Source organism: Syngnathus scovelli, chromosome 12 (genome assembly GCF_024217435.2).
Source record: "Syngnathus scovelli strain Florida chromosome 12, RoL_Ssco_1.2, whole genome shotgun sequence".
Lineage (NCBI taxonomy): Eukaryota > Metazoa > Chordata > Actinopteri > Syngnathiformes > Syngnathidae > Syngnathus > Syngnathus scovelli.
This window is the reverse complement of record NC_090858.1, coordinates 6,875,541-6,894,961: the sequence shown is the minus strand read 5'-3', so window position 1 is coordinate 6,894,961 and position 19,421 is coordinate 6,875,541. Positions and strand designations below refer to the sequence as shown.

At 43.3% G+C, this 19,421-nt stretch overlaps 1 protein-coding gene across 7 annotated transcripts in view; it reads left to right on the top strand.

Moving 5' to 3' along the window:
* The window catches only part of adgrb3 (adhesion G protein-coupled receptor B3), an 87,229-nt gene extending 68,109 nt beyond the window's left edge, over positions 1-19,120 (top strand). For 4 of the 7 annotated variants that reach the window (XM_049736170.1, XM_049736169.1, XM_049736167.1 and 1 more), the window contains 12 exons: positions 7,497-7,647; positions 8,822-8,891; positions 9,295-9,361; positions 10,257-10,360; positions 10,999-11,097; positions 11,315-11,486; positions 11,599-11,694; positions 12,637-12,676; positions 14,044-14,723; positions 15,398-15,433; positions 16,273-16,377; positions 18,797-19,120. In XM_049736170.1, coding sequence (XP_049592127.1) covers positions 7,497-7,647; positions 8,822-8,891; positions 9,295-9,361; positions 10,257-10,360; positions 10,999-11,097; positions 11,315-11,486; positions 11,599-11,694; positions 12,637-12,676; positions 14,044-14,723; positions 15,398-15,433; positions 16,273-16,377; positions 18,797-18,985 — 1,809 coding nt within the window. In that variant the 3' untranslated portion in view covers positions 18,986-19,120. The remainder of the gene's footprint in view (positions 1-7,496; positions 7,648-8,821; positions 8,892-9,294; positions 9,362-10,256; positions 10,361-10,998; positions 11,098-11,314; positions 11,487-11,598; positions 11,695-12,636; positions 12,677-14,043; positions 14,724-15,397; positions 15,434-16,272; positions 16,378-18,796) is intronic. The other 3 variants (XM_049736165.1, XM_049736168.1, XM_049736166.1) reach the window with 3 other exon arrangements.
* The last annotated feature ends 301 nt before the right edge of the window (positions 19,121-19,421 follow it).

Genomic DNA, 19,421 nt, shown 5'->3' with positions numbered 1-19,421 from the left:
GTAATTGGATATTATTTCCCCTATAGTCAACAACAAATCAAGAAAATGTAGTCAGATGTCCATCTCAATTGAGAATGTTGGCTTTATAGTCTTTTTCTATCATCTCTCCTTCTTCAACTTTTACCAGAAGGAACTAAAAGATTTATAGGATGCAACTAACATTAAATAAGCCTATACCCACAACATTTTCTAAAGACTAAGTTGCAGGAAAAGTGTTTTAAATGTTTCTTAGTGTTTTGTTAAGAGGCATAAGAAGACTGAACATGGGGGAGAGAAAAAAAAAACTGCATTTATCAGATGTGTAATCTGTTTTATGGTGCGTTTTGCATGCCAGCTGTTCTCTGTGTTATAGAGTGCAAACAAACAAGAATGTAACGGCTTTAGTGCAGCCCCTGTCAAGCAAATGGCTCGTTTTCTTTTGGGTACCATGCTAAGAAGCCTTTAGTATGTAATCTGAATGGAAAATAAAGTATTCCTTGCAGTTCAAGGTTGAATAGTTCAAGGTTGAGTGTCAGATGGTCTTAAATCGAGTTATATTGTCCTTGGCCACACTGACTGACCAAATGTGGCTCATCTAGACATTTGTCGCCAAAAAAGGGAAAATAACAAAAGAACGGATGACTCTGAAATGATGACTTGAAATTATTTTGGAAGGGTTGGGGGCTTCTAATGAGCAGCTCTGCAATAGTTTGCCAGTGGGTTTTGTAGCATATGACACATACACGCCAGGGAACATGGTGCACCACTCAGTCAAAGACTAATGAAGCAGTTGAGAGAATATCTTCAGCAATCTTAAAAGTTCAACTGTAGCTTAAAAGCAACTCTTGTAATTTTCTCAATTCAATGAGACACTTCAGACATTTTTGTTCTTTGTTGTTGTTGTTGATAATGAAAGGCTGAAGTTGACGTTTAAGTGAGGAGGATTCAAAAGGACAATGGCAGCGCCTCATAAATATGCATTAGCGCTCCAGCTTTGGTTAGTGGCCTGTAAAGGATTACAAAAAAAGTTTGGCAAACAGTTGTTATGATTTACTAGCTGCCCACACAGATGCCCTCCTCAGTCATTTGGCAGCACTACGCTGACACATTGTCAGATTACAAAGACATGTTATTGTGTCAATTGTGGGATTGAAGTTATACTTTTACTCAGATCCACCATCCTGTCTCATGAGTCTTGATTATTTATTTTGCCGAGTGCTCGCTCATCAAACTGAATTGTTACTTGTGGATCCTTTTTGTGAAGGTAAAACTTATCAGGAAGAAGATGGCCTTGCCAGAGGTTTTTACAGGACACTTCATAAATCAGTGTTTATGCTCAGTGAAAATGAAATCATGGATAATGAACGATGGCAGGAAAGAGGAACTGCATAAAATGTGATTTGCTGGCACACACACCTATGTTTGAATCCTCAAAGAAAGGTCAACGTGTTGCATAAAGAATATTTCTGCCTGTTGCATTTGTCAAAATCGGAATCCACACATGGTGAAATCCTGGCTGGTCCACATTTATCTGGTGCACAGTCGCAGCCAAGACAATGACTGCACAGAATTGATCCATGGAGGGATTTTAAAACCGGGTTGATTTTATGCCTTGTCTGATTCAATCAAGTCATCTTGATGTCTTGATTACAAGGACCGCCATTTATCAAATAATACGCACTGAGTCCTCTTAATTACATATTTGCATCATTTGTATCTTCAGTGGGTTGATCAAAATCCACGAGCATACTGAAAATATAACTCCCAACAATCAGACACAGTTCCCATGGGCTCACCACCTGTGGGAGGGGCCGAAGGGGTCGGGTGCACTGTGAGCTGGGCGGCAGCCAAAGGCGGGGACCTTGGCGGTCTGATCCCCGGCTGCAGAAGCTGGCTCTTGGGACATGGAATGTCACCTCTCTGGCTGGAAAGGAGCCCGAGCTGGTGTGCGAGGCAGAAAGATTCCGACTAGATATAGTCGGACTAGCCTCCACACACAGTTTGGGTTCCGGTACAAGCCCTCTCGAGAGGGGCTGGACTCTCTTCCACTCTGGAGTTGCCCACGGTGAGAGGCGTCGAGCAGGTGTGGGTATACTTATTGCCCCCCGGCTGGGCGCCTGCACATTGGGGTTCACCCCGGTGAACGAGAGGGTAGCCTCCCTCCGCCTTCGGGTGGGGGGACGGGTCCTGACTGTTGTTTGTGTCTATGCACCAAACAGCAGCTCAGAGTACCCACCCTTCTTGGGGTCCCTGGAGGAAGTGCTGGAAGCTCCTTCTGGGGACTCTATCGTTCTACTGGGTGACTTCAATGCTCACGTGGGCAATGACAGTGAGACCTGGAAGGGCGTGATTGGGAGGAACGGCCCCCCTGATCTGAACCCGAGCGGTGTTCTATTGTTGGACTTCTGTGCTCGACACGGATTTTCAATAATGAACACCATGTTCAAACATAAGGGTGTCCATGTGTGCACTTGGCACCAGGACACCCTAGGCCGCAGTTCGATGATCGACTTTGTAGTCGTGTCATCGGATTTGCGGCCGCATGTTTTGGACACTCGGGTGAAGAGAGGGGCGGAGCTGTCAACTGATCACCACCTGGTGGTGGGTTGGCTCCGATGGTGGGGGAAGATGCCGGTCCGACCTGGCAGACCCAAACGCTCTGTGAGGGTCTGCTGGGAACGTCTGGCAGAATCTCCTGTCAGGAAGAGCTTCAACTCCCACCTCCGGCAGAGCTTTTCCCACGTCCCGGGGGAGGCGGGGGACATTGAGTCTGAGTGGACCATGTTCCGCGCCTCCATTGTTGAGGCGGCCGACCGGAGCTGTGGCCGTAAGGTCGTTGGTGCCTGTCGTGGCGGCAACCCCCGAACCCGCTGGTGGACACCGGCGGTAAGGGATGCCGTCAAGCTGAAGAAGGAGTCCTATCGGGCCGTTTTGGCCTGCGGGACTCCGGAGGCAGCTGACAGGTACCGGATGGCCAAGCGGAACGCGGCTTCGGCGGTTGCTGAGGCAAAAACCCGGGCGTGGGAGGAGTTCGGTGAGGCCATGGAGAATGACTTTCGGACGGCTTCGAGGAAATTCTGGTCCACCATCCGGCGTCTCAGGAGGGGGAAGCAGTGCAACGTCAACACTGTTTACAGTGGGGATGGCGTGCTGCTGACCTCGACTCGGGACGTCGTGAGTCGGTGGGGAGAATACTTCGAAGACCTCCTCAATTCCACCTACACGCCTTCCATTGAGGAAGCAGGGCCTAGAGACTCTGAGGCGGATTCTCCAATCTCTGGGGTCGAAGTCACTGAGGTAGTTAAAAAACTCCTCGGTGGCAAGGCCCCGGGGGTGGATGAGATCCGCCCAGAGTTCTTAAAGGCTCTGGATGTTGTGGGGCTGTCATGGCTGACACGCCTCTACAACGTTGCGTGGACATCGGGGACAGTGCCTCTGGATTGGCAGACTGGGGTGGTGGTTCCCCTCTTTAAGAAGGGGGACCGGAGGGTGTGTTCCAATTACAGGGGAATCACACTCCTCAGCCTCCCTGGTAAGGTCTATTCAGGGGTGCTGGAGAGGAGGGTCCGTCGGGAGGTCGAACCTCGGATTCAGGAGGAGCAGTGTGGCTTTCGTCCAGGCCGTGGAACAGTGGACCAGCTCTACACCCTCGGCAGGATCCTCGAGGGTGCATGGGAGTTTGCCCAACCAGTCCACATGTGTTTTGTGGACTTGGAGAAGGCGTTCGACCGTGTCCCTCGGGAGGTTCTGTGGAGGGTGCTTCGGGAGTACGGGGTGCCGAGCCAACTGATAAGGGCGGTTCGGTCCCTGTATCACCGATGCCAGAGTCTGGTCCGCATTTCCGGCAGTAAGTCGGATTCGTTCCCAGTGAGGGTTGGACTCCGCCAAGGCTGCCCTTTGTCACCGATTCTGTTCATAATTTTTATGGACAGAATTTCTAGGCGCAGCCGAGGCGTTGAGGGGGTCCGGTTTGGGGACCTCAGCATCGCGTCTCTGCTTTTTGCAGATGACGTGGTGCTGTTGGCTTCTTCAGGCCGTGATCTCCAGCTCTCGCTGGAACGGTTCGCAGCCGAGTGCGAAGCGGTCGGGATGAGGGTCAGCACCTCCAAATCCGAGTCCATGGTCCTCGATCGGAAAAGGGTGGAATGCCCTCTCCGGATCGGGGATGAGATCCTGCCCCAAGTGGAGGAGTTCAAGTATCTTGGAGTCTTGTTCACGAGTGAGGGGAGGATGGAGCGTGAGATCGACAGGCGGATCGGTGCAGCGTCGGCAGTAATGCGGACCCTGTACCGGTCCGTTGTGGTGAAGAGAGAGCTGAGCCAAAAGGCAAAGCTCTCAATTTACCGGTCGATTTACGCTCCTACCCTCACCTATGGTCACGAGCTATGGGTCGTGACCGAAAGAACGAGATCTCGGATACAAGCGGCCGAAATGAGTTTTCTCCGCAGGATGTCCGGGCTCTCCCTTAGAGATAGGGTGAGAAGCTCGGTCATCCGGGAGAGACTCGGAGTAGAGTCGCTACTCCTCCACGTTGAGAGGAGCCAGATGAGGTGGCTCGGGCATCTTATCAGGATGCCTCCTGGACGCCTCCCTGGGGAGGTGTTCCGGGCATGTCCCACCGGTAGGAGACCCCGGGGACGACCCAGGACGCGCTGGAGAGACTATGTCTCTCAGCTGGCCTGGGAACGCCTTGGGATCCCCCGGGATGAGCTGGATGAAGTGGCTGGGGAGAGGGAAGTCTGGGAGTCCCTCCTGAAGCTGTTGCCCCCGCGACCCGACCCCGGATAAGCGGAAGAAGATGGATGGATGGATGGATCAGACACAGCTATTTCAAAGAGACCTCCAACCAAAGTAAGATAACATTGCTTGAAAGTTTTTTTTTTCCAAAGCAAACGGTGCTTCATGTTTTTGGAGCCGGTAATTGCATGGTGAGCCTTAATTGGTCACCAAGAACTAAGAGATGTTCCACTAATAATTGGCAAGCTAGATTCTTTTTGTCAGGCTCCTTCAGTGCTGTTGAAAAGAAAGTATGAATAGAAATAATTGTGCCTTTATTTTTTTTAAGGCACTCCACTCGTGTTGCAATAATATTTGAGAAATATTCCATGAGTTTTATCAGAACTCGTGTTAGAGCAGTAGGCCAGCGAAAACATAGTCCTGGTGTGGGTTTAATTGCTGTGCTGCATGACATCGCCTCACTTGTTGTTGCTCCAACTCTTGAAAGAAGTGCATGTAATTGGCTCCATTGTTTGTGGATTCTGGGTTGCTTGTCACCTAATAGAAATCATCTCTGAGTTGCGGAGGTGTCCTCTCGGGAGCAGGAGCTTCAGTGAGTCACCTCTGCATGTCTGTGCTTTGCCTTTGTCCTCTCTGTTTTCATGTTGCTTTGCAAAAAGCAAATCAAGACACACGGGCACTGTTGTGATTTACAAAAATTAGAATTGGAACCAGAACTCTCGCAAACTTACAATATTATTTTAGTGTTCCACGCTTAAAAACTAGATGTATTACAGGATGAGAAATATTTTATTTATATTCTGCAGCAAGCAAAGACTTCTGCTGCAATCTATAAGAAAGAATAGTAAATAATGAAACAATTCACAATGATTGGCAAATAAAACTGTTTTGTGCTCTAAGGGATTTAGTATGACATGTTAAGCCAACATGAATTTAATCCAATTAGAGTCAGTTACTAATACTTCAAAAGTATTATTTTCTTCAAATGTATTACGGAAATCCCCTTTTGCATACACTGAATGCCACCAGTGCCACGAGTGTATCATGTAATGGTGTTTGAGAGTGTGTTGCAACAATGACTCTTTAATTTACCAACATATAGAAATGATTGAGACTTTTCTTGTATGGTCTAATTAATTCTTCAGACGTATATTCTGACCAACATGTTTTAACGGTTCCCCTTCTTGCAGCCTTATCAGCTCTATGATATTATAACGTGGTCCCTTCCTCACTTTCTTTGTTTCCATGGATACCAACACAGTGAGCTCCCGACATTTGCTTTTCTAAAGGCCAGTGTGAACTCCCGGTTTCATCCTCGCTCGTTTTGTATGACTGGCTACAGTCGTCCGGTGCTTTCATAATGCGCATAATGATAAGTATTCATCTGCATGCACTTGTGATGTTGAATGGTATAGGCAGATCAGTAAAGCAAATATAATACAAATGACCTGTTTCCAGGAAACAGCAGAGCTGTTTATTCAACACGAGTATTCTGCAGTGAATAGAAAATATGCGCCCTTTGTATATTTTGTGTTTTCAATTGCTGGTCATTATTGAAATAATAACACATCAGATGCTGTCAATATAATGCTTCAAAATGTACATGAGTTCTGAATTACGTATTGGTCTTTGGAATGTGACATTACTGCGCAATCAATTGACGTATGCCTTGGGATTTTTAGTAGACCTTGATTGGATTGAAACGTTGATACTTTCAAGCATAACTAGAGCATGACCGTGTTGCAAGTAGTTATGGGTTATTAGTTTCACTTACTGTACCAGACACTTCATTAAGTAGACCTGCACTACGTTTTAAAAATTGAAATACTGTAAAGTGTACAAGAAATTGTATATTGTGTCAAGCATGTCACCCTCCTTCATTTATTCACAGTTGCCTTGATCCCACGCTACTGAAAAGCTTCTTTTGTCGTGTTTCAATCCACATATAGTATATGTTTAATGTCTCCCATGGGCTTAAGTAAATACCTACCCACTTGTCGGGTACGCGATAATACGGGATTATTCTTGTGTTTGAACCCTATGTGCACAGCAGGGGATGGATTTAGTGTGGTTCTCTCAATGGACACTTACAGGGAAAGTCGCTAGGATGGAATGATGCACTTCACTCTTTACCTCACACTATACTCAACTGCATGACACTACTTGTAGATAAAAAAGTGCAAAGTATCCTCAGTCAGTGTCAGTGTGCCTTGACAAGACTCTTAAGGATGCCTCTTTATTTCTAATCCTCTCGTAAACAATCTCCCTCCGGCGACGTCTCTCCGTGGAACAAAGATGGACGAACTAATGAAGCCGCAAAGAGCCGTTCCATTATTATCTCCTGCTTCCAGTGCAGCCGTCTGCTCTGTCATTTAAGAAGTATTTTGGTTTGTTTGCTCTCATTGTTCAGCATACAACACAACAGTTGACCTTGGCTGCGTGTGGGATCCGCAGCATACTAATGAGGGTCAATGCAGAGGAATGCAACGTCGTGGCCAGATCTTTATGGCCATTGCCGCCTCTGATGCTGCACATCCAACTGGTTCAAATATGTTTTATGTACTGATGGTTTTTGCTTTTAGGGGGAATTGATTGTTATTTTCTCCAAGCCAAAGGAGGTTAGTTTCATTATGTGTCTGGATGGCAGAAGCAAGAACATGAACCAAGAACCATTTTGTGCTCTGATTTATCATGTTCAAAGCTTGTTTTCAAATCAATGAGAATTTGGAAGCATTTTTTTTAACAATTGTACGTTTTATAATTTTTCTTTTTGTGATTAGGGTGTCTGCATTATGACAACAGCCCTTCTGCACTTCTTCTTCTTGGCATCGTTCTGCTGGGTTCTCACGGAGGCCTGGCAGTCTTACATGGCAGTGACAGGAAAGGTTCGGACCAGGCTCATCCGCAAGCGCTTTCTCTGTCTAGGCTGGGGTAAGTAAGCGGCAGAATTTCTCATTGACAGCTCACTGCTTCTGCCCTTCAACTCAAGGTTCGTTTTGTAAAAGTAATTGTATGAGGAGGCCGGATCGTCATCCTATCAGGCTATGATGCTTTTGCACTCAATTCAACATGGACCAACATTGACTTATGGGATGGATGGGAGGGAGGTTCCTGAGTTGTTATTCCAGTGTAGAGGTTACATAGCAAGTTACGCAGAGTTGTTCACTGAACATGCAATAGTTGTCATCACATGGATTATATAAAATAGTGTTGTACGACTTGAATACAACTGTTGTGTAACATTTCCTATTACTTCTACATAATGTATTTTTTTTAATCTTGGTAGGAGATTTTTTTTTTAATTATTATTCCATAGACCCATGAGTCTAATTCAAATTCATAGAAACCTCAATTGTTCATGATTTAAAAAATATTTGAGTGTGTCCTGGCTCAGTGTTTCTTCTTTCAGACAAGCAGAAAGGTCTCTTTTAAAAAGAGAAAAGAAATATTTTTGAAAGAGCTCATGTTCATTCTTCTTGTTACCTAGCAACAAACATGGCTCTCTTCGTCATTAGAGCCACTGCTTTGTGAACATAGCTCTAGCTATTCATTTAAAATGATAGGAAACATGCCTCAACAGATTATTGGATGCTAAATCAGCCTTTTTTTCCCCCCCAGATTCCTCTTCTTGATTAAGAATATACGCGGCATTTGTCATCATTCAGAATCAGAGCAATTTTAAAATGGATTACTAAAGAGATGCAGGGCAAATGTCACCTGTTGTCTCATAATTCTGCCCTGTATGAAATACTGCGGGCAATGATTTATGGGACTCGCGTGTGCGTGAGCACTGCAGAGGCAGACTACGGACGACCACAAGGGCCGCATGCGACTCCTGCCTCCAGGAAACTGATTACATCAATAGCACCTGCACGCGCTTTCCAAAACGTTAATATTCTGAGCACACAGAAGAGAAACTGATTCCGTCACACCAGGGCATTGGATTTTTTTTTTTTTTAACGTTACAATGATTAAAGCCTCTAGGACTTTGGTTATGAAAAAAAAAAACACATGGGATTTTAAGTTCTGCAACTTTAATGTCTTACTATAAACACATTCATATAATTTTATAAATTGACTAATCATTGATTGTTTTCTTTTCAAGGATTACCGGCTTTAGTAGTTGCTGTATCGATGGGATTCACCAAAACAAAAGGCTATGGGACACCCTTATAGTAAGTTTCTCTTTTTCCTACCATTGAGTATTCACTTCGCTACATGAACGATAACACTTAAGTGTAATGATTAAGTGCCTCTGCAGTGGCCCACTTATCCGAAACAGAGTCATAAAGACAGTTCCCGCAAACGCAATCTGATTTAGACATTGCTCAGCAGGACCCCAATTTCTCGAGTTGTATCGCAGCTTGATAGCGATGGCATGAACACTGCTTAGAATCTCTTTAGTGTGTGAAAATCTGCAAATAGAGTTACGGCATATGGCGCCTACTCCCCTGATGATTGTGTGTGTGTGTGTGTGTGTGTGTGGGGGGGATACTCATGGATGTTATTTTGTGTGCCATTAACTCAGATGTTAATCACTGGCTGCAAGTTAACTGTTGCTCCCTGCTTTCTCTGCAGCTGTTGGCTGTCTTTGGAGGGAGGGCTCCTGTATGCCTTTGTTGGACCTGCAGCTGCTGTTGTTCTGGTAAGCCTCAGCCAGTACAGCCAATTCTTGACTACAGGGGATAGGTGCGAAATTTAGATGTTACGTATAAGTTAAGTCGATAGCAAGGAGGCACAAGAAATATTGTGGTAAAATGGGGAGCGACAGTCTTGATTTATTGTCAACGTTGTACAGAAACAATAAACACCAACAAAATTTATTCAAGTTTGGGAAAATTTGTTATAAGCAAACTCACTGATATTCACAAAATATGTTACAGATGTTTCAGTTGTTAAAATAAAAATATTGAAGCTCTTAATCTGTCAGAGTGACATCCCGCTGGAATACTGAATGTCACTTTGTGTGGGGGGGAAACAAATATTCAGCGGCGGAATCTGTAATAAAGTCATATTTCATAAAAGTTTCTGAGCGAGAGACATTCAGTCAGAGACTGAATTTTTTTCATGTTTTGTCTAGTTTTCTTTCACCTCAAATCTAAACCTGGCAGCATGAACAAGGAACACTTCAATTTATTTGTAAAGCAACTACATAAAGGCTAAATTTGCACGCTGCTGCTCCAGTTTTCCGTCAGTAAAGTTGCCACTAATGCTTGATGAAGGTGCCTTTGAGAGGGAAAGTGTCTCTTATTAGGCAGATCTTGTCCTAAGGCTGCCGTGCCGGCCTGAGTGTGCACGGCATGGCTCATCCCCTGGCTGAAATGTGACAGATATGAGGGGAAAAAAAAAAAAAAACAGAAGCTAGAGGTCGAAGCTCAGTGCACACACGCAAAATTGAGGTGGGGAGAAAAATGGGACAATGACATCTATCATTTGCAACTAATGGAAAATGTCATCCCGGCAAAGGATGCTTTTAACATTAAGTTTAAAATAATTGTTGTATCGGTATGATTTATCGAATATATCTGCTTCAATTCTAGGTCAACATGGTGATCGGTATTCTGGTGTTTAATAAATTAGTGTCCAGAGACGGCATACTGGACAAGAAGATGAAGCATCGAGCAGGGTATGACAGCACGTCCTTGTTAGTACCTTCATTTTTCTTCCTTTATTATGCATTACTTCAATACTGCATGAGTAATACCTAATTTGATCTCTTGTTCTATTCTGGTGCTAACAATACTGTTCACAAGTATTTGCTTTGCTGTTTCAATTTCAAAGAAAATGTTTAGCTTGTCTAGCATCTGCTTTGCTATTATATTGTATTATATTATATTGTTTTGACGCTAGTTAATTAATGTGTCCGATGGGGCTTGTGACATTAGAAGTTAGGTCATCTCTCTTAATCCATAATTTATATAACCACTTCTGTCAGTGAATACGTTTATTGCTGTATATTTGTATTTTCCAACAGTTGCTGGAAGGTAAATTGCCTTTTAAAATTAGAGGAGGATTAGTAGAGCAAACAAAGCAATTAACATTTACATCTGCTTTAAGCATTTAGAGAATTGGATCTTATTTCAATGTTGTTAAAGATATCATAGGACATAAAGAGGTCAGTTCTCTCACGGGAGCGGCATAAATACATATTTTGTTGGCAGAATAAGTCCAAGATGAAACTCTCTTACGCCCACACGCTGGGCGCTTGTGCTAATATTCAACAACGCACACTTTGCGGTTGTTAGCGTGCTTGGTCACGCCGTTGTCTTTTCTGCCCCGCAGACAGATGAGTGAGCCGCACACAGGATTGACTCTCAAGTGCGCCAAATGTGGTGTTGTATCAACGACTGCTTTGTCAGCGACTACAGCCAGCAATGCAATGTAAGTGACTGTGAATCAATAAGACAATGCTGCATATACAGCAGGTCCAACTCGATAATGCAGAGCCACTGCCATGGCAACTGCTGTTACCGCTATAAATCAGATCATGGCAAAAAAATAAAAATAACATTGTTGTTGTGCTGGTGAATTAAGAGCCTTTAGATAACTACCAATACCGAGCAGTAATATGCCTTTCTCCTTCTGTAAATCCTCTCAGGGCGTCTTTATGGAGCTCCTGCGTTGTTTTGCCTCTGCTGGCCTTGACCTGGATGTCCGCAGTGCTCGCCATGACGGACAAGCGCTCCATCCTCTTTCAAATCCTCTTTGCAGTCTTTGACTCACTGCAGGGTTTTGTCATCGTAATGGTGCACTGTATCCTACGGAGAGAGGTAGAGCCATTTTTTCCTACTCAGAAACAATTTCTTTCCCTTATCATCCTGATTTTACCCTAATATATTGATAAGAACTCGAGGAAAAGTTGAGAAATATTCTTGCCCTTAGGTCCAAGATGCATTCAGATGTCGACTCAGAAACTGCCAAGATCCAATTAGTGGTGATGCAACAGGGGGCTTTCCTAATGGCCACGCTCAGATAATGGTAAGTGTGTTTTGTCGTTAGAGCCACGGCTGAACCGATGTTTCTAAATATGACGACATAACATTTCAAATTGAATTTGTTGTGATTTACGAAAGCAATGCATGTGCTTCTGTCCTGTGTTCAGCACAACATAAAGTAAGGTCAACATAAGTTGACAATGTTCTCCAGAAAACTGTGCACATGCAACAGCAGGGTCATGCCACTTTGCTGAGTCAGCTTGTTCTTCATATGCAAATTAGTCATGCATATCTGTCGAGGCAGCTCAGTGCAAAATGGATAAGTCAATAATGATAAATAGAGGAGGATGGAATGTACGCCTCACAATGAATTGCATTTATCTTCTTCATGAGAGGCAACTTGCAAATCTCAGCTTGAGGATCTTCTCTACCTTAGAGGTTCAACAACACCTCCCATCATTTAGCAGTGGATTGTTTTTTATTGTCTCATAATTATCCCTGAATAGATACTACATGACATTAGTGCTCCTCTTAGTCCTTTAAAGCTCAACCCTTTATTTCCGTTTGATTGAAATTAGTGACCCCATCCCCATCAGGCGCGCATCTCTCTCATTTCCTCTCCCGGGATAATGGAGCATCGCTCTCTGCCCGACCTTTGAAATTGGGATGTCAGTCTTTTCATCTCGCACCACAATACCACTAGCATGTTGGAGAAATGATCGGCCATTAGTATTGTAATACCCCCTTGGAGGGAAATAGTCTTCACAAAAGCAGAGTGCCGTCTGGCTCTCAGTTCAATACGGTTATTTGCAGCTGGGGCAACGTGCCCTCCCTTCACCATTTGAATCGTCATGCATAGATATGCATTCAGGCTTTGAAAAAATGATTTCATGTTTTGGTTTAAATGATGTGCATCATTCTAAGAGGTGTTTCTCATATAGTATACATGAAATATTTTACTTGTCACGCTATCCCTTGTTTGCAGACGGACTTCGAGAAGGACGTAGACATCGCCTGCCGATCAGGTAAAAGCACATTAGCTTAAACTGCCAAGAGTGATTTTCATGAATCTGATGATGGGTTAGGCTCGCCTGCAGTCTTGTTTTGTGAATTTCAAATCTTTTAACTCAACTTTTTGCTTTACTGGTTGTTTGCGACATTATCTGATTGATTATTACATTGCCTGTTGACAAAATTAATTTGCAATCACTGACCCGCATTTATGAGAGCATTTTGACATTGAATATTGAGTCTGAAAGGAATCTTTTTTTTTTTTTTCTACAACAAATCTGATGCGGTGTTAATATTTATGTTGAGCACTGTTACAACAATTGCCTCTCCTTGCAAAAAAACTAAACAAAAGAGGTTATACAGTAAAAATAGCTGCAGTTACATAACAGCCAACAATCCCCACAGGAGTTTTTCACAGTTACCAAAGCATCGACTTTAATCTGAGAACAAAACAGTATCAAAACAGCTGATGGCTACTCCTTTTATGTGGAAATCTTTACGAGATGCATGACACAATGTCATTAGGCTTTCTATAAATATGTTCCACACCATCAGAAATAGGAGTTTGCGCCTTTAGAGAATATTCCTTGATAGATAATATTGAGACTTTTGTTCTTTTGTACTTTTGAGCCACCAATAAGAAAGTTTTAACAATTGGTATTAAAAAAAAAAAAAAAATTGGAACGTGTTAAGCCTAACCCAATTGTAAAAACCACACTTATTCACAGCTCTCAGAAAGTCTTTTGGCCCACATCATTCAACACGGTGCAGTCCTGTCAAACTAAAGTGCACCTACCTGACACGAAAAAGGAAAAGCAGTCAGGTGTCATGAATAAATCATGATCAGATGGTTGTAAAACTTCAGCGTATTTCACAGATTATTTTCTGTGCGCACAGTTTTACAATGACAGATATTAGTAGTGCACAAGTCGCATTCTACGCTGTCGCCATGAGTGCGACCATTGATGAGAATGTACTTAACAGAGCCTTTATCAGGAAGTACCAATAATAAATTGAACATAAAAACATTTGTTTTACATTGAAACCTTGTGTCCATTTAGCTGAGCAGCACTGTCTTGTGTGATTTTTTTTAAACCTTACTTCTTATTCCTATTCATTAGGCGAAAATAATTGCAGAAAAAAAAAACCACTTGATTGCTCGACAGGTACTTTAAAATTTTAATGAACCCGTTTGTTAAATGTGTCAGTCTGCCAAGATAAAAGCATCAACTGTCAAAAAGGTCAGCCGACGTTATGTTGCCTGTCAGTGCACTTTACTCACTTCCTTCGCAAATTGGATGATATCGCCTGGAATTATTCTGTTATGATCATGCGCACGCTGTCAGACATGTATGTCCAACATGTGACTCTTTCCTGGCAGCCCTCCACAAGGACATGGGCACGTGCCGCGCTGCTACCGTCACCGGCACGCTTTCCCGCATATCCCTCAACGACGAGGAGGACGAGAAAGCTCCTGAAGGCCTCAACTACTCTACGCTGCCTGGCAACATCATCTCTAAAGTGATCATTCAACAGCCTTCAGCACTGCACATGCCCATGGGAGTGGGCGAGCTAAAGGAGCAGTCACTGGGCGACAACAACGCCGATATGCGCCGCACCGTTTACCTGTGCACCGATGACGCCATGCGCCAGAGTGACCAGAATATGGGCACCCACGACATGGAGGGCCACCCATCTCAGGGTCAGATGATGGAGACGGACTACATTGTCATGCCCCGCGCCTCGGCGGCAACGCTCTCGGGGTCGGCTACCCTCCCGGCTCACTTGAAGGAGGACACCAAGATGAACATCACCATGGATACTCTGCCACACGAGAGGCTGATGCATTACAAGATGAGCCCTGACTTCAACATCAGCCCGTCGGGTGTGGACCACATGAATGTGAACCTGGAGCAGCAGTACCCCAGCGCCCCTGAGCAGATGCAGAACCTGCCCTTTGAACCCCGCACGGCCGTCAAGAACTTCCTTGCTGAGATGGAGGAAAGCGCTGGCCTCTCGAGGAGTGAGACGGGCTCTACGATCTCCATGAGCTCCTTAGAGGTATTCGCACATAATATGGCACGGTGTATTTTTACGTACCTTAACTAGCAACACCGACACCATAACAAGGTGTTAATACGGTCACTATTGGTGTAGCAACATAAAAATGGGGTATTTTGTTACAATAAACAATAAAATATTTTTGTCACGACTCGTCCCCGATCATGTCCATATTGTCATAGTTTTGTCTGCGTGCTCGCCCCTCCCCTCCTGTGTGCCCATGACCAGTGTGATCATTCTCACCTGCCTCTCATTACCTGTCTCGTATTTAAGTCCTGTCTGCGTGTCACTCCCTTGTCGGATCATTGTTGCGTGTTCATGACATGATGTGTTTTTGGTTCCTGTCACCCTGTCTTTTTGTTTCATGTCTTTTTGGTCAGTCACGTTGTTAGGTTTTGTTAAGTCGTATCAGTTGCCGAGTCTGTTAGTTTGCGTTCTTCAATAAACCCTGGTCCAAGCTGCACTTGGTCGTCCTGCTCCATTTCCATCCGATCCTGACAATTTGTTTTGTAAAACTATTTACAAACTTTGACTTAAATGCAAATCACTTAAGTGAAGGCACCATAGTTTTCACTAAGACAGACTTTCTGATAAAGGTTTTAGTATTTATGTTCTGTTTCTAACCTGTATTTTTGTTCTTCATCATATTCTCATGTTTGTTTTTCTTTTTACAGAGAAGAAAATCACGATATTCCGATTTGGACTTTGAGGTATGTGGAAACGTGTTCCTTTCCTCAAGACATGCATCCTTTTTTTTATTTTTTAATATACAGAGTAAAGCCATCCTTGTGTTTGTCATTTGATTTACTCGAACTTGTTGTGCCTCTTAAGCTTATTGGAGTTTACAAGATTTATTGTCACGCTATGTAGTTAAGATAAAAGCAAGGCTGTCAACTGACAAACAGGACGAGCGTTCTCATCAACATTTTGTCCTTCATCTCCTCCATCCATCGCCTCTGCGCTGACTTTTAAACGATATGCTTTTAAAGTCATTTGCACATTTCACATCTGATTTGAAGCACTAGTCTTGCCGTGCAAATTCCACCCCTCTTTTGGCAGTTTTTTGCATTCCTTTGCATTGCCAAATCAGGTTTTACTGCATATATATAGAAATATATAGCGCACCCTCGCAAAGTAAAGGAAACAGAACGAAAGCTTCTGGCATAGGGAGCATTTTGCTTCAAGTAGACACGCAGCAACGCCTTTAAATGGAAGAAGCCCTGGGCCAAGATTGGATTATAAGGGTTCCTCTTACGCCAACAAAACGTTAAATGAGGCAATTTGTCACAAAAGAATTAAGTTAGATCCGGTTACTCCTGCCATTTGGAATTAAGTACTTCTGCCGTCCTCGTACAAATCATCCCAATGTTTCCTTTATTTTGGCGGTATGTTACAGTATATATGCAGACCCGAGCAGATCTGATTAAAACCTGGCCTACAAGCAAACTACCTTGACACTAACACATTGATCAGAGTGCAAGTGGGTGGAGAGAAGATGCATTTGCATTATTGGCTGTCAATACCAAAGCAAAAACCCTTGCCATTGCAGAAAGTCATGCACACCAGGAAAAGACACATGGAGCTGTTCCAGGAACTGAATCAGAAATTTCAAACCCTGGACCGATTTCGAGACATACCAAATATGGGGAGCATGGTGAGTAACAGGAAACCAGTGGGGGGTGGCTCTCAGCTACATTCAAATTCAGCTAGAGCTATTTAGATGAGCAGTGCAGGCTACTTGTGTGTGATTGTGCTAATGAGAGGTTATAAAAAAAAAAAAAACATTTTGTGCATGAATACAGCGCCAGCAGCTGACTATAGGGGGCAAGCGGGGTTATTCGGGTGACAGCTTGCCTACCCTCTCCTGTTTTTTGTTTTTTTAAAGAAAAGATGCATTTTCTCCACCAGGCCAGTCACAGGGAACAAAGATGTTTGCTAATGTAGCTGCTATCGAGAGTGCATCCATTCCAATGCAAGGCCATGAATGCACTTTGATTTACATACACATTTACCTACTTAGTGAAATCATCATTTTTTTTTTCTTCCAAACCATAAATGCATGGCAGATGATTTAATCTATCAGCATCCCTACCTGACCTAAAGTGTGCTGTTCTTCTAAGGCTGCGTTTACACTATGACACAATTCCCATTTTATTCCTCCCATGTGAGTCACTTCGGATATTTGTCATGTCAGTTGCCTATTTGACACCTGGATCTGACAAAATAGCCGCATGAGGGCTGTAACGCATGATCTGACATTAATCCGCCAATGCCGTTTACACCTAAGCTATCGAACCAGGGGGATGTATAACTGTGTGTGTTCTATTGCAGCACCCAGCTTTAAATCATTAGACATATAAATTTGGGTTACATCACCACTGTAGAAACGGAACTCAAGGACTGTTTGTATTGCAAAAATCTTGAATTCATACATTTGAACCACTGTTGCTCATTCGAAGTGGTCATCTTCGGTAAACAAAATCTTAAATCTGGTCTTTAATATTTTAAATTTGGCGGGTACTTACACAGATGCGTATCACGTTTCTACGGTGGTTTCATTTTAAACTCAGAAAAATTGAAATTTGCCAGTTTGACTCCACCCTCCTATTCTTTGTGTGCCATTAACAGAACATTAACTAAAAAGCAAAAAGCTTGTACAGCTAGTGTGAGCATAGAAACCGTAATCTTAAATCATCAGATCCGAATACATATTTGATCATAAATGGATAAAAACATTTTGAATCAGCCAATTTGAATCGGATGGGTCAGATATTCTATGCTACTGTGAGCCAGACGTCTAAATCACAGCAAGGCAATTGAAATACACACACATCTACAAACAACAGGCAGCGCTAAATCAAAAATACAGCATCCGAGGTGCATAGACCATTAAATAGAAGATTGTGTGGGCTTCTAAATAGACTTTGCAGAGCTATGACTTACATTATACACTACTCACAAAAATGTAGGGATATTTGTGTTTTGGCAGGAATATAGTAAACCTTACAGGTTAATTTAATGTGATTTTCTCTAAACATTGAGCTATAATAATACTCTAACAATAATAACCATCTTAGCCCCATCTTGTTAATCTTTCCAAGTAGTGCAAACACAAACCTTGAGAAGATCAGCACACACACACACATACACACACCCTCCCTCCTTTTTTTCCGACTCCCCTCGTCCACTACCAATGAATCTACTGCAGTGATTCTCTCAGAAATGACTTTCCATTTCATATTCCCTGCCTGCGAGCGGAGCCTCCTTCCTATTTGCGACAACGTCTTTGGCGCAGTCAGTGTGGGTGCACCGAGACAAATGGCTCACATATAAACAGCATACAATGAATAGAAAAAGTCTACACACCTCTGTTCAAATGCTAGGCTGTTGTGATATGATATAACGACATGGATAGAGCACTTCCAAATAGTCAGCAACCGATATGATTTGAAAATACCAAAATATTATATTTTGACAGTATGTGATAGGAATCATTCAGAACTAAGAGCCAACATATGCTTAATGTAACTACAGCTGGATAAAAAGTACAATAGCCATAGGACTAAACCATAATCCCTGAACCAATTTTAAATTGGTCACTTATTGGCTGTTGGAATAATAATAAAGACCAATGCAGCTAATCGGCAAAATGCTAAATATCGGCCCCAATAATCGGCCCAACCCATAATCAGTCTAACACTACTTCCAAACTTTTTCCACCAATAAGGAGATTTATACCCAGTTCAATATTTTAGAGAGGAAATAAAAAAAATAAATTGAGCTAATGTGGTTGTGACTGGTGGAGAACACACCCGTATCCCCAGTTGTAAAAGGGCGCAACCACATTATCTCAATTGTTTATTTTTACTTCCCCTCATGAAAATGTTTCAATTGTGAGTTTTAAGTCATTCTATTGGTTAGAAAAGTTTGGAATGTGTTTTGAACCAAGTATTCCAGGTGAATCTGGAACACATCCCGGATTCCCGGATTAGAGGGAATGACTGCATAGTATTGTAGCTATAAAACTCCATGTGACAAAGATGTAGTGCTGACTAACATGGCCGTGTTCACAGGACAAGGCAATGCCAAACAAGAACCCGTGGGAGAGCTACAACCCAGCGTGCGAGTACCAGAATTACGCCACTATGAATGTACTAGACTCTAGCGCCAAGGACTCACTGGAAATGACGCCTGCTGAGTGGGAAAAGTGTGTCAACCTCCCCTTGGATGTCCAGGAGGGGGATTTCCAAACAGAGGTCTAAAAGTAAAGAAGAAAATGCAAACTCGGGAAGGAGGAGAAGACGGAGAAGAGGTGATGTATTTTGCACTGAATCAAGTAACAGACTTTTCTAACAGCCTTGGCATTCGTGTCGGGATAATCGGAGCATGGCAGGGACTTTATACAAGACTGATGAGAGAGAAAGAGAGAGGAACAATGGGGGGAAAAAGGATAAGGAAAACCATCAGTGTTACTTTTTTTGTATTCTCACTAGTGTACTTAGTGTGGGGCAGCCTGGTGTACAATATCTACCATCACGTGTTTCAAATTATCTTTTCAAGGAATTGGCGAGAAAGAGGGAAAAAAAAAATACAACGTCAAGAAGAAACCTCACAGAGCAAACTACACGCCATGTGGTCCCAGCTTCATTGGGTCTGGTTGCTGCTAGGCCCAGGAGCACAATGTATATATTTATGCAG